The sequence below is a fragment of the Podarcis raffonei genome, chromosome 10 (genome assembly GCF_027172205.1).
Source record: "Podarcis raffonei isolate rPodRaf1 chromosome 10, rPodRaf1.pri, whole genome shotgun sequence".
Classification (NCBI taxonomy): Eukaryota; Metazoa; Chordata; class Lepidosauria; order Squamata; family Lacertidae; genus Podarcis; species Podarcis raffonei.
In genome coordinates this window covers 20,205,566-20,218,805 of record NC_070611.1, presented here as the reverse complement: position 1 = coordinate 20,218,805, position 13,240 = coordinate 20,205,566, and the positions used below count along the sequence as shown (strand labels likewise).

Below are 13,240 nucleotides of genomic sequence, written 5' to 3'. Positions count from 1 at the left end.
CTGGCTGAACTGGAAAAGACCTTTCGTCTCTTGGGAAATCTACAGGAGCAGACAAATGTTTTGACTATGAATGTAATAACAATGAAGGGAACAGTAAACAAAATTGCTGAACCTGGAAAGGATTTGATTCAAGCTCCTGCAGAGGAACAGGGAAGTGTTGTTGCTGATCCAAAAATCCTTATAGCCAAACAGGAGAAAGAGTCTGAGTCATTTGAGGTGCCGTTTAAAGAACATGAGAAAGAAGGAGGCGCTGGGATGTTGCAGATGACTAAAGAGAGCCAGAGGCCTGTTAAGTTGGAAATAATGGAAATAATGGAAAATAAGAACATGACGATGAAAGTTTGGTTGGAAGTGAAGAATGGAAATTGGAGAGATCTCCTCTTATGGGGATCTGAAGACATATGGAATATAAATATGGCCAATGCAGAATTCGGAGCCTTTGGGACATTTGGACTTATGAGAAGTAAGAAACAAGATTTTGGCTCCATTGTTAAATATGGAGGTCTGGCTGGAAGAAATACGGACCTTACTGGAACAGAGCCTCTTCGAGATTCGGAATTTAAAATAAAGGACTATCAAGAAAACCAGCAGAGAGAAATTGAGAGAGGGTTAAGTGCCTCGGATGTGAGATCGCCAGGCTGATTTTGGATGGACTGATGGACTTTGGCTGGGGATCGAAACCGGGAAAGGGGGTGGTAGGGCTTCGGGAATCCAAAGGGTGTAAAAATATAATTCTGTTTTAATTAAGTTGGTTTTTGCCATTAACATAAAAAGGGGGAATTTGGGGAGAGATTTAGGGCCGACCTTAGCAAAAGGTTGTCAAGAATAAGTGTTGGTGTATAAAGATTGAGATTTTTAAGTTTAAATAGGTTAATTAAATTGATGGAGGAATTTAGGAAAAGTATGTCAAGAATAAGTTTTGAAATAGAAAGATAGAGGTTTAGAAGTTAAAATTTGATTAAGTTAATTGAATTAGAGGAAATAAGGTAAAGTGGGGGGGATAAAAATTGCTGAGCTAAAAATTGGAATTGGAATACAAGAAGGGCAGGTGCGGGGAAGTCAAGGAAATTGGGTATGGAATGTAATTAAGGTAAACTTTTTTAACTGTTTTTTTTCTTCTTCTTTTCTTTTTTCTTTCTTTTTTCTTTTTTTTCTGTTTTTCTTTTGTATTCTCTTTTGAAAATTTTAATAAACATAATTAAAAAAAAAAAACCAGAGTCAGTCACGACTGGACCTAATGGTCAGGAGTCCCTTTACCTTTTTTTAAAGCCCCACAAAAAGGTCAAGCTGAGAAGGCAGCCTGTCTGTACGGCCGCTCAAAAGGAAGACTTGCCAACACACATTCTTCCCTGTAGCATGTTAGAAAACAACAACCCACACTTTCATCTCACAGTTTTATGTTCCGAAAAGGAAGCTTCGGCACTGTGTGCTTAATAATAATAATAATAATAATAATAATAATAATAATAATAATTTGTACCCCGCCCATCAGGCTGGGTTTCCCCAGAATCTCTGGGCGGCTCTCAACAGAATATTAAAACACGATAACACTTAAAAAACTTCCCTAAACAGGTCTGACTTCAGATGTCTTCTAAAAGTCAGATAGTTGTTTATCTCCTTGACATCTGATGGGAGGGCGTTCCACGGGCGGGTGCCACTACTGAGAAGGCCCTCTGCCTGGTTTGCTGTAACCTCACTTCTCAACTCTCAGAACCATTTGAAAACCAAGGCGCAGCTTCCAATTGGCTGCAGGAGCTTCCTGCACTCAATTGGAAGCCAGGGAAGCCACGTCAGATGTTTGGCTTCCAAAAAACATTCGCAAACCGGAACACTTCCGGGTTTGCGGCGTTCAAGAGCCAATTTGTTTGGGAGCCAAGCCATTTGACAACCAAGGTACCACTGTACTTCATTACTCAGCAATCCTTATAACCACCCAGAAGTTAGTAAAGAGAGGTTGCCCCATCTATTCATGGCTCATCAGAGATTTGAACCAAATATTTCCTGCCTCATTCCATCACAGCAGCTAAAGTGGTCCCTAAAGATCAAATCACCAGCCAGTGTCACAAATAGCAAAATGATACCATTTTTTTTGGTATGGTATGAGGAAGCTGCCCACCATAAGCATATCAAACAGAAGTGGATTGAATTATCAAATGGATTTACAGGCCTATTTATATAGATTTGCATAGGAATAGCAACATTAACACTCACTGGGATTTCCATCTAAATGTATGCAGATTTCTTACAGATGATGATATGCCGACGTGGATTTAACACTAAGTAGACAGATGTGCATCAGAGTGTGAGGTTTAGCATCACTCCATATGGTCCAGTGGGAAGGATGAATATATGGCAACATATTATGCAAATTCCACCTCCACTCATTAAACATGGTAACGCTGAAGATAAGCATTTTAATGCTTGACCTTCATTCAAACTTGAGTTTCTACGTAGTGGTAGATCTTAAGTACTTGACCTTTAGTCAAATATGGCTTTTTACTGAAGTCAAGGGCATACCTTCCAAATTACTTCATCCAATTTCAGTGTATATCTTATAAAACCATCCCAATCCTTCAAAGTGAGCAAAAGAAAATTACAGCCCAACAAACTTTCATTGATATTTTGGCCTCTAACCCATTAGGTAAATATACACACATGCAGTAAGCACAAACAGTCTTCTGAAGCTATCTTAGAAATGATGGCATTTTAGGTGCCAGGGACAAAGTCGGTATATAGAGAAGAATCACGTGGTATAGAAGACGGAAGCAATTCAAGGTTTTCTTTCTGCATTATTTGAAAGAGAGGGCCACCTATCAAATGGTTGCAATTCCACGGGAAATGAATTAGCTTCTCATCCAAGGAATTTATAATATGGCACTGTGGTTATATACATGTGATAACAACACTACATCTGTTTCATTAAATCATCAAAAGGTTAAAATAATACTTAAAATGTTGGCAGGGTACTCATATCGGGTGTATCTGGAAACCATCTGCAGTTTCACAGATTTTGAGTTGACGGAAAGCTCTTGAGATAGTACAACATGCAGGTGTCAACCCTTCACGTTTCAAAGGCTGAAGATTAACTTCATCTACAATATGGGGACCTAACAGTTCTGCCTTTCAAAAGAAACCCGAAAAATCATCTCTGATACTGGCCTCACCGAGAGAATAACCCAGTGGGATTTCCACCTCTTCATTTCCTAATGAGCTTTTTGATAATGAGAGGTAACTTTAACAGTCACTATGGGCTCTATTATGGCTAATTTGACTCCACTTCACTCTCCTTGTTAATTACTAACACTAGCCTTTTTATCCTCAAGAGAACACACTTGAGGTTGGTTTTTTTGGGGGGGGGTGTCCATTTTTTAAAATTTATGTGGGGCTCTTTTTAAAGAGTTGGACGTCTTCAGCAATAGATTTATACCTAGCAGTTCAGCCACAAATATTTATTAGTCGTTACATGAAGACTCTTTGTGACACCAGTCCCACAAGCATAGGGTATTCTGTCCGATGGTCTTAAGAGGCTAACTCTGTGAAAAGTCTGCATATTACAGACAAACTACATAGAATAGTGTATTTTATCTAGGAATCAATTCCTTGTAATCTGCTTCCATTTCTAGAAACAGAAGGGTTACTAGGAACTAGCGGGTTTGCTGATGGAAAAAATGTATTATTTTCTACAATTCCCCCCGCCCCCTTAGGTATCTTATTTACAACTCACAAAAGCTTTCAGGTGGCATAAATGGGATTCCCAAATGGTTCTCCTTGTGTGTTGAGTCCCACAATGCCACCCCCCAAAAATTCACGCATCACACATCAATTTTTGTTTAAGGTTTTTGGCATAATTTTGGCCACAACTTTATTAAAATACAAAAAATGTGAGTGGTTGCTTAGGCATTGGTTATGACTATCTGTCCTTGCCCCCAGGGACAGAGCTGGCCTTCCAGATTCCAACGGAAGCCAGCGTGGGAAACAAGTATTGGGTGAGGAAATGAAGCTGGGCATCAGTCCCTCACTTCTCACCCTCATGTTCCTGTGGGGCTTGCACGGCCCAAGTCCGACTCTGGGGACAAGGACGAAAGGAATGGCAAGCCCCTGGATTCCTTTAACGGAATTCCCTTTCTGCACCACCATTGGAGGGGTAGGCACTTACCCCTCCAACAACCAATTTTAACCAATGCCTAACCGCCAACCTTACAAGTTGTGACGATTTGCTACGCAGTAGGCAAAAACCAAATGGCACCAGCCAATCAGCCAGATGGCAAAATTCCTACCAGGCCCCTGCTCCAAGGCAGACGACCCCATGACAGGCATAGCAAGGTCAAGCGATCAAGAACCCCCCCCCCTATTAAAGGGAGGGTGGGCGGGTGATCCGGTGCAAAACGGCCAAGAGGACGCCCAGCGTCGGGCGTCCTGTATTTAAAGACTCTGACCCCTCCTCCAAATTGGCAACAATCAAAACTCCCCAGCAACCCAATTTAACCACTTATGGCTTGGGTTCATCCCAAAACTGCCCAGCAACAGCAGGGTGGCTTGTATCCCCCAACCGCAACACGTGCTCTCTGTTAGGGAGAACACGCTTTGCCAGAAAGGATCATGTTCTCTATCTCTCAGTTAGAACAAGGGTGGAAAATGACACACAATTGTTAAAAAATGCTTCCCAAATCTGCTTTTTCTTGCTATTAACTCACCCCTCCCCAACATATCACGGCTATTAGGTCTTTTAAAATGCCAGTGCTTTGAGTTCCCTCAGTAGCGCTTCATAACGTTGTTCATAATTACTTCATAATGAAAACGCATTTTCTGTCGTTTAAATGAATTGTCTTCCTCCCTTGAAAGCTTCCCCCCCATAATTATTTGAAGTAATTACATATTTAATTGACTGATGGGGAAAAAAGAATGTAAATCCAAGTCTTCCAGTTATCCATTTCTGGAGAGTCTGTGAGATGATCAGTACTGGTTGGTCAATGGTCTATGAAAAATCATGCGGAATTATTTTATCACTTATTCATTATTAAATTATTAAATACAACCATTCACAATAAAGGAGAGGAACCCGAAATGGTTGCATTCCATCTTGAACTATGTTCTAAAATGCAAAAAACAACAACCCACAAACCTACATTTTTGTAAATTCTAAGTCAGCTGTGAAAATCAGTCTCTATCACTATATCCTTCAGATGACCAGCAAATAAAACAACACCATTAGAGGATAATTTGATAAAGAAAAAAATTAAATAATTCAGTTTGAAGCCGGAAATGGCAGGAGAAAGCTGGAGAGACCTTGTGAGGGCAGAGGAAGCCCAGAAGAGATTGGCGGTGCAGTAGGGCTTGTTTATGCTGATCAGCCTCCCCGCCTAACGGATGATGTGCAGGGATTGTACAACTGCTGCTGCTGCTCTCCTGCACATCCTTCAGCCTCCTGCCGGCCTCAGAGCTTCAATTCTAGTTGTGGATATTTTTGAGTGCACTATTTTTGGTCTGGATTAGGAGCATGCGGCAGAGAGAGCATTTAAAGGGTGTTTAGAGGGTGCTCCCCACTTCATGTGATTTCACTTGCGCATGCGGGGGCCAGAAATGTAACCCCCACTGGGTAAGGGGGAGCGCCTATATAAGTAAAGATTTTGAAATGAATCGTTGTGAAGTGCAACGTGGGAATATGCACGAGAGAGACATAGGCTTCATTTTTATGCCAAGGAGATCTGCCTTCTAAGATTTCTCCCGTGGAAAACAGTGGTACCTCGGTTTTTAAATGTAATCCGTTCCAGAAGACCGTTCGAGTTCCAAAACGTCCGAAAACTGAAAACTCAACATAGAAAACTCAATACAATAGGAAAGCTCAAAACGGAAGCCACACGGCATGTTCAACTTCCGAAAAGTGTTCAAAAACCGAAGCATTTACGTCCAAGTTTGTGGCTTTCGAGTTTCAAAACGTTAGTCAACAGAGACATTCGAAAACAGAGGTACCACTGTATTCAATTCTGAATTTCTAGGGCAAGAAGAGATTTTTAGCCTTTCTGCCGCTCACATGCATCTGTTCTGCAGCACATAGTGGAACCAGAGCATGATTCTCTAACAGGGGATGTCCCAGGAATTATGATACTCCGTTCGGCAAGAAAAGTGTTAGAGCCACTCTGCACAGATATCTTATTAGCTTTTGCTAATTTAATATAATGGCTGTGTCCTGATTTCTATTTTAGTATATACATAATTGGCTGAGAGCTGTCTTGCAGCCCACACCTATGCATGTTTACTCTAAAGGAAGTCCATTGAGTCCACCAGGGCTTACTCCCATGTACCAGCACACAGGGTCACAACTTTCACAAATGTGAAAAGGCTAGGGTTAAATGAAATACATATGTTTACATAGATTTACACGATCTAGGCCAGCTCTGAACACTCGAAAGGAAAAATAATTCATAGCTGCAATTGATGTTATGATAGAACTAAACAGTTTTTAAAAAAAGCTTACGGTCATTTCGTAGGAAGTTGTTAAGCAACTGGAAAAGAGGAAAAGTATCCCAGGAGTCCTGAGGCTGTGCTTCCAGTGCGGAATCCATGTCAACCGTAAAAAGAGACCAAAATTTCTCCCCATGTTCAGCCAGCAAATCTGGCCACCAAGCAAATGCCTGCATCACAATTAAGACACAATTTTAATTAAGAGAGAGTAGGAAGACAAATCAAATTTCCAAACACGGACACAAAATACGATGAAACTCACAAACATGCATTTTCATGAAGCAATGGCAAGTTGTGTACACTCTGCTTAGGAAAAAAACCCCTTCATTAAGCAAAGTCATATCCTGCATTGTATATGACTTATGTGAAGAAGGAAGAGAGCATGCCATATTTTTCCTTCTATTTGATGTGGTTTTTTGACTCAAAAATCATGTAAAAAAACTGGGGTCGTCATATACACAGATAGTGGCATGGGGGGGGGGGAGCTGTGGGCGGCCAGCCATCTGGTTGGTGGGCACGCAACTTCCCCCCCATGCCGCACAGGAGGCGCACGCTCTAGGGATCGTGTCCCGCAGCAGCATGGCATTTTCTTTAAATTTAGTCCCCCAAAATGGGGAGCGTCATATACAAGGGGGGCGTCTAATACACTGAAAAATACGGTATATTTCATTGAGGGCAGAAATGTTTCATTGGTTAAAAGCATTAGGAGTAACGGCTTATGAAACTGATGGACTATGCTGAAATGGTGAAATTAACTGCCCAACTAAGAGGACGTAATGATAAAGGAGAAATGGAGAGCATTGATGGGATTATCTATCAAAGGAGGCATAGGCAAATGTGGCCCTCCAGATGTTTTGGGACTACAACTTCCATCATCCCTAGCTAACAGGATCAGTGGTCAGGGATAATGGCAGTTGTAGTCCCAAAACATCTGGAAGGCCGAGTTTGCCTATGCCTGTACCAAAGTATTGCACATACATGATGTTGTTGGCAGGATTTGAAATATAAGTAGTGGATTACTGAAAGAACTAATGACAGTGAAGTTTGGATAATAAAAACACATGTATTGTAAACTAGCTAACAAAGAGAAGTACAAAACAAACATCAGGAAAGGTAGGGGAAGTCAAGAAGGAATTTATACTGAAAATAATTCTATATGATGATAAATGTTTTGGAATATTTTTGGAGATTTAATAAAAAAGCAGTTTTTTAAAATCTTAAAATTATCTTTGATACAATAAAAACTACAGACGATAAAGGCCTCCTTAAAAGCATATTCTGGTGGGAAATGCATCGTATTACGGAAAATTGCTTGCAAAAATGTGTATATTAAGCAAATAAAATGTACATCTTGGGAGAACTTCAAACTAAAATGTTGATGAATTTTCACGAGGACTTTTAAAAAAAATATCAAACTGATGGAGAAATGCAGAGACCCGAACTTATATTGGAAAATGGAAAAACAGAGAAACTGAAATGGACAGAATGGCCTGTCTCTAGCCGCCACATAACGAATGTATGTTTGTTCTTAAAGTGGCTTTTACGAGACTGTTTTAATGTGTAGGTTGACTCTGAAAGTGAGTTATAGACGCACACTAGCTCCATGAACTTCTGAATGCAGAAGACCTCCTCTCTGGTTCAATTCTTGACATGTCCAGCTAGGGCTGGAAAACTCTGTTGCCAGATTCTAGAGCAGGCTTCCTCAAACTCGGCCCTCCAGATGTTTTGAGACTACAATCCCCATCATCCCTGACCACTGGTCCTGCTAGCTAGGGATGATGGGAGTTGTAGTCCCAAAACATCTGGAGGGCCATGTTTGCCTATGCCTGAGCTAGAGAGTCATTGCCCATCAATGGAGACAATACTGAGCTAGATTATAGAATCATAGAACTGTAGTGTTGGATGAGTCAATGTAGTCCAACCGCCTGTAATGCAGAATCTTTTGCTCAGTGTACAGCTTGAACCCACGACCCTAAGAGTAAGAGTCTCCTAATCAAAACAAGCAATGTTGGAAATGTAAGGAAAAGGAGGGGAATTTCTTCCATATGTGGTGGACCTGTACTAAGGTTAAAGCCTACTGGGATATGATATACAATGAACTGAAAAAGGTTTTTAAAAACACCTTTATTAAAAAACCAGTGGCGTTTTTGTTGGGTATAATTGGAGAAGAAATCCCCCCAAAATACATAAATGTATTTATGTATGCTACCACAGCCATGGGGATACTTTTAGCCCAGAAATGGAAGCAGCAGGAACTTCCAACATTGGAAGAATGGCGGACTAAAATGATGGAATATGCAGAACTGGCGAAGCTGACGGGGAAGATACGAAACCAACACGACGAGCTGTTTGAAAAGGACTGGAATAAATTTGTACAATAGATGAGAGAACACAGTAAACATTTGAGAACGTTTGCAGGTTTGAGTTAAAATATTTTGTAATGTTAATTTTTGGAACCTCTTTACCATTATTAAGGTCAATTCTATAAGCATGAAAGAAGGTAAATACAGTGGTACCTCTGGTTACGTACTTAAATCGTTCCGGAGCTCTGTTCTTAACTTGAAACTGTTCTTAACCTGAAGCAACACTTTAGCTAATGGGGCCTCCTGCTGCCGCTGCGCTGCCGCCGCGCGATTTTTGTTCTCATCCTGAAGCAAAGTTCTTAACCCGTGGTACTATTTCTGGGTTAGCGGAGTCTGTAACCTGAAGCGTATGTAACCTGAAGCATCTGTAACCCGAGGTACCATTGTAGGTTGATATAGAAATGCTAAGTTGTAAGTGAATATTTATGAAAGCCAAGCAGTGGGAGGGGCAAAGTCGAGGCTCAGTTTGAGCAAGGCTATAGGTGACGTTATGATTCTAACGGATTGTAATTATGGTAAAAATAATGTAAACTCAATAAAAATTATTATATATATAAAAGAGAGAGTAAGAGTCTCCTGCTCTACAGACTGAGCTATTGTGATTAATGGTCCGACTTGGTATATGGCAGGTTCTTATGTTCCTATGTACCATTTGCATACTTCACCGGTATCAGCTACAGAGATATAGGCTCCCCTGGATAATTACAAAATATCACTATAAAAAAAATATATGCTACAATGTTGTATAAACAACACATTGTAGATGACTGATAAGGAATTCCTTAACGGTAGTTATTCGAAGTAACATATCATCATGACTGCAGTAGCTATGAATGATAGCCACAGGTACTTAGACATATCTGCTAATAAATCAGGACTCTTAAGAGTAATGAAGCACTGAGATACTAAAAATGTCCACATAGGTGTCACTCATATCCTTGACTCTTCTATGACTTTGGTAATTTTTGGCATGGGTTTAATGGCTGCAGCTAGAAAGGGAATATTGTTGACAGCTGAAAAAGTATTTTCCAAGATGGGTTAGCTCTTACAATGACCGGACCATTCTCTACCTATTACTGAAGAAAATGGTAATTGGTTGCATCAAAAAGTATAACCGGTGCTTATGTGAAAACCAGAGGTCATATTCTTCCTTCCTCTAACTAGAAATCTCAGATAAAAATACTGCAAAAATGAAATCAATTAAGAGGAAGAACATCAAACTATATAAATAACCATCTAATTAATTAGCTCAAAAGCTGAGATTGGGAGAAAAAGACATTAAAAGATTTCCCTTTATATAATCTTCTCCCCAATCTTGCTTTGCTTTCATTACTAAATATCTCATTTTGAGCATGTACTAAAAACAACACACAATGCAGCCCAGGAAACCAGTCAATTTCTTTCCCATCTCTATATATCCTTGCAGAGAAACAATATAGTGTGTGTGGGGGGGGAGGGAATTCAATTGTATTGGAAAAATTCTCTTGACCCACTGATGCCTATGAATAAAGTGGTTAAACTAGACAGTCAAATATCATAGACACAACGTTGTTCCATATAACAAGACACCAAAATGAATGCAATTAGTGATTTATCACATGCACTCTGAGAGGAAGAGAGAGGGAAAAGTCATTGTATGAGATTAAAGGCTGATTTCTTTTTTTCCAGACTATTGTTTAAAATGTGTATTGTACTATATGGCAGCACTTGCTACACAGTCGACAGAACAATACTCAGCAGTAGCTCCAATTTGCTGACTCTCTGCTCAAGACTGAAGTGACACACGGCATCTATCCCTTCTCTGCAGCTTCTCCCTGGGGGACCTTCAGTGATATGGGTTGCCTCCTGCTAGATGAGCTTCTTTTCAGATTTCCTTATCCTGCTTGGTGGAGAATTGTAGCCAAGTTGGATCTCCTGGCTCTAGGTAAGTTTTAGTGCTCTATATGGAATACATATACATAAGGAACGTGGGTGGCGCTGTGATCTAAACCACAGAGCCTAGGGCTTGCCGATCAGAAGGTCGGCGGTTCGAATCCCTGCGACGGGATGAGCTCCCATTGCTCGGTCCCAGCTCCTGTCAATCTAGCAGTTCAAAAACACTTCAAAGTGCAAGTAGATAAATAGGTACCGCTCCGGCGGGAAGGTAAAAGGCGTTTTCGTGTGCTGCTCTAGTTTGCCAGAAGCGGCTTAGTCATGCTGGCCCCATGACCCGGAAGCTGTACGTCGGCTCCCTTGGCCAGTAAAGCGAGATGAGTGCCACAACCCTAGACTTGTCCGCGACTGGACCTGACGGTCAGGGGTCCTTTTACCTTATAGGATACAGGCTACAGGATACCAACCTACTTGAGTCTAGGCCCTGAAAAGCTCCAAACATACCATGCACATTTTACCGTCTTTGTGTTCACAACCCAGTGATGGATTCATTAGTTTGATTTTATTGATGTGTCTTTTAAAGGACAGGTCTGGGGGAAGATTTGGTCCAACCGGCCAATGATCAAAGATGGTGGGAGTTACAGTCCAGCAACATCTGGAGGGTCAAAGGTTCTCCAGTCCTGCTCAAAGTTGTTTGATGGCTCCACGAGAGAGGTGAAACTTAAAGGCAGAACCACATGGAGGAAAGAGAAGATACCAATATGATGGATTTTAGAAGGAAGATAAATATGGGGAAAGGAAACCATCAATGAACAGAGTTGATGCAACATGTTTGAAAGTGGTTAACAATTCCATGCATGGAACCATGAAAAAAAATGTCCTGCCTTGGTTGGGATGAGCTACATACCTCTTTTCCCTGAGGGAATCCAAAATTTTGGTAGTGTTGTGGGGGGAAAAAAGTTAAAATGGTTAAACATGGGTTTGAAGCCAGCAGATTACAGGTTCTCTTTTTCTACAATGGTACGAGATCTGCACTGTCTTTAATAGTATCAAGTTATTTTCAGTTATTAATATTTGGAGAGAGATATAATGAATATTTTTCAAAAAGACAATATTCATCAGGATTATAAAATGTATGCCTGTATGTAAAATTATTTCCAGAACTATGTACTAAAATTGCAATTTAAGAACAAAACAAAAAAAATAAGGATGTAAGTTCTGACATTTCCTATGACACTTTAAAAAAAGTTTTACTTTAATGCATATTTTCAGAAGACAAAACCCACATATACATTTTATTAAGTAATTATTTACAGAGTAACGCAGTGGTAATACTAGTGAAGAATAATGCCTCTTGGGAGTGCTTTTCAAATTATTGAAGCAGCTGTTTCTTCAGTATAAAATAAAAAATCCATAACAAGTTCACACATGACAGATGTAAGCTAAAATCTAGAATCGACAGTGTGAGATAAAAGCAGATGTTTTGAATGATCATATTTATAGACACCATATCTTAGTTTACCACTTTGTATGATTTCCCAGAATTTTTTTTACAAAAGGTTTTTATTTCAAAAAATATGAACTTCCTTCCAGGCATCCTTTGTAAGCTAGTTGATCAAACTTTTAACACGCTTAATAACAACAATATTAATGCAAGTGTATGAAATATATTTGTTCATTTTGTAAAATAAAGGGAACTCTTAATTCTTGAAATATCACTGGTTCTGTGTGGCTTCAGTGGAAGTTATTTAGGGATGTCTCCAACATTTGCTTCCCCAAAACAAATAGGACTTGCCTGTGAGCAGAATGCATGTTCATTCATTTAACAGAGATTTCTCATGGACTGAACCCACTTTTTTTAAAGAAAAAGACAGATTAAATGGGACTGTGTCGTTGGTTAGCTTACAGCAATACTAAACGTGCTTCTCCCTTCTAACTTTTAAATCTAGTGTCATTCATAAGGGCCTCCCCTCTTTCTCTTCTGCTATTTATTTTAGTCAAGAGATGGGAAATTGGATCATTTGCACTATGCACTCTGTGAGATTTCGGGACTGACAACTAGAAGCATCTCTCCCTTTCCCTTCTGCTTTATCTGCTGTTTATATTTATTTATTTTTAATGCTGAAACCTGAAGCTTATTCAAGAGAAAACCCAAGTCGGGTTTTATTTCACTTCACTTTTCATAACCTTCAAAACTATTACGGCTCTGCAAATGTGAATTGCCTTTAACATATGTCACAGGCTTTCGCTGTAATGTTTTTTGACAGAATTGCTTCACACCGAGGCCATAGACGGTGGCTATTGAGCATTATTGTACAGCTAATGCCGTTATCCTCACCTCTGAATGGTGCTCTTCGTTCTGCTGTAGGACTTCAATGCAGAGCTCTGCTAAATGAATAACCTCTTCCAGCTTTACAGAAGGAGACGCTTGGTTCAGTGTCTCTGCAGTGAAAAGGAACACACAAATGATAGGATGATCACAGCTAGGAAAATGTGGGAACAGGAAACGTTCCAGAGAAGTGAGACAACACAGAATTTGATGA

General features: G+C 40.1%; 1 protein-coding gene across 11 annotated transcripts in view; it reads right to left on the bottom strand.

Annotated features, from left to right (window-relative positions):
- The window catches only part of CADPS2 (calcium dependent secretion activator 2), a 360,741-nt gene that overhangs the window by 68,121 nt on the left and 279,380 nt on the right, over positions 1-13,240 (bottom strand). For all 11 annotated transcript variants that reach the window (XM_053405611.1, XM_053405613.1, XM_053405612.1 and 8 more), the window contains 2 exons: positions 13,036-13,139; positions 6,476-6,632 (listed from right to left, as the gene is read on the bottom strand). In XM_053405611.1, the coding sequence (XP_053261586.1) occupies positions 6,476-6,632; positions 13,036-13,139 (261 nt within the window). The remainder of the gene's footprint in view (positions 1-6,475; positions 6,633-13,035; positions 13,140-13,240) is intronic.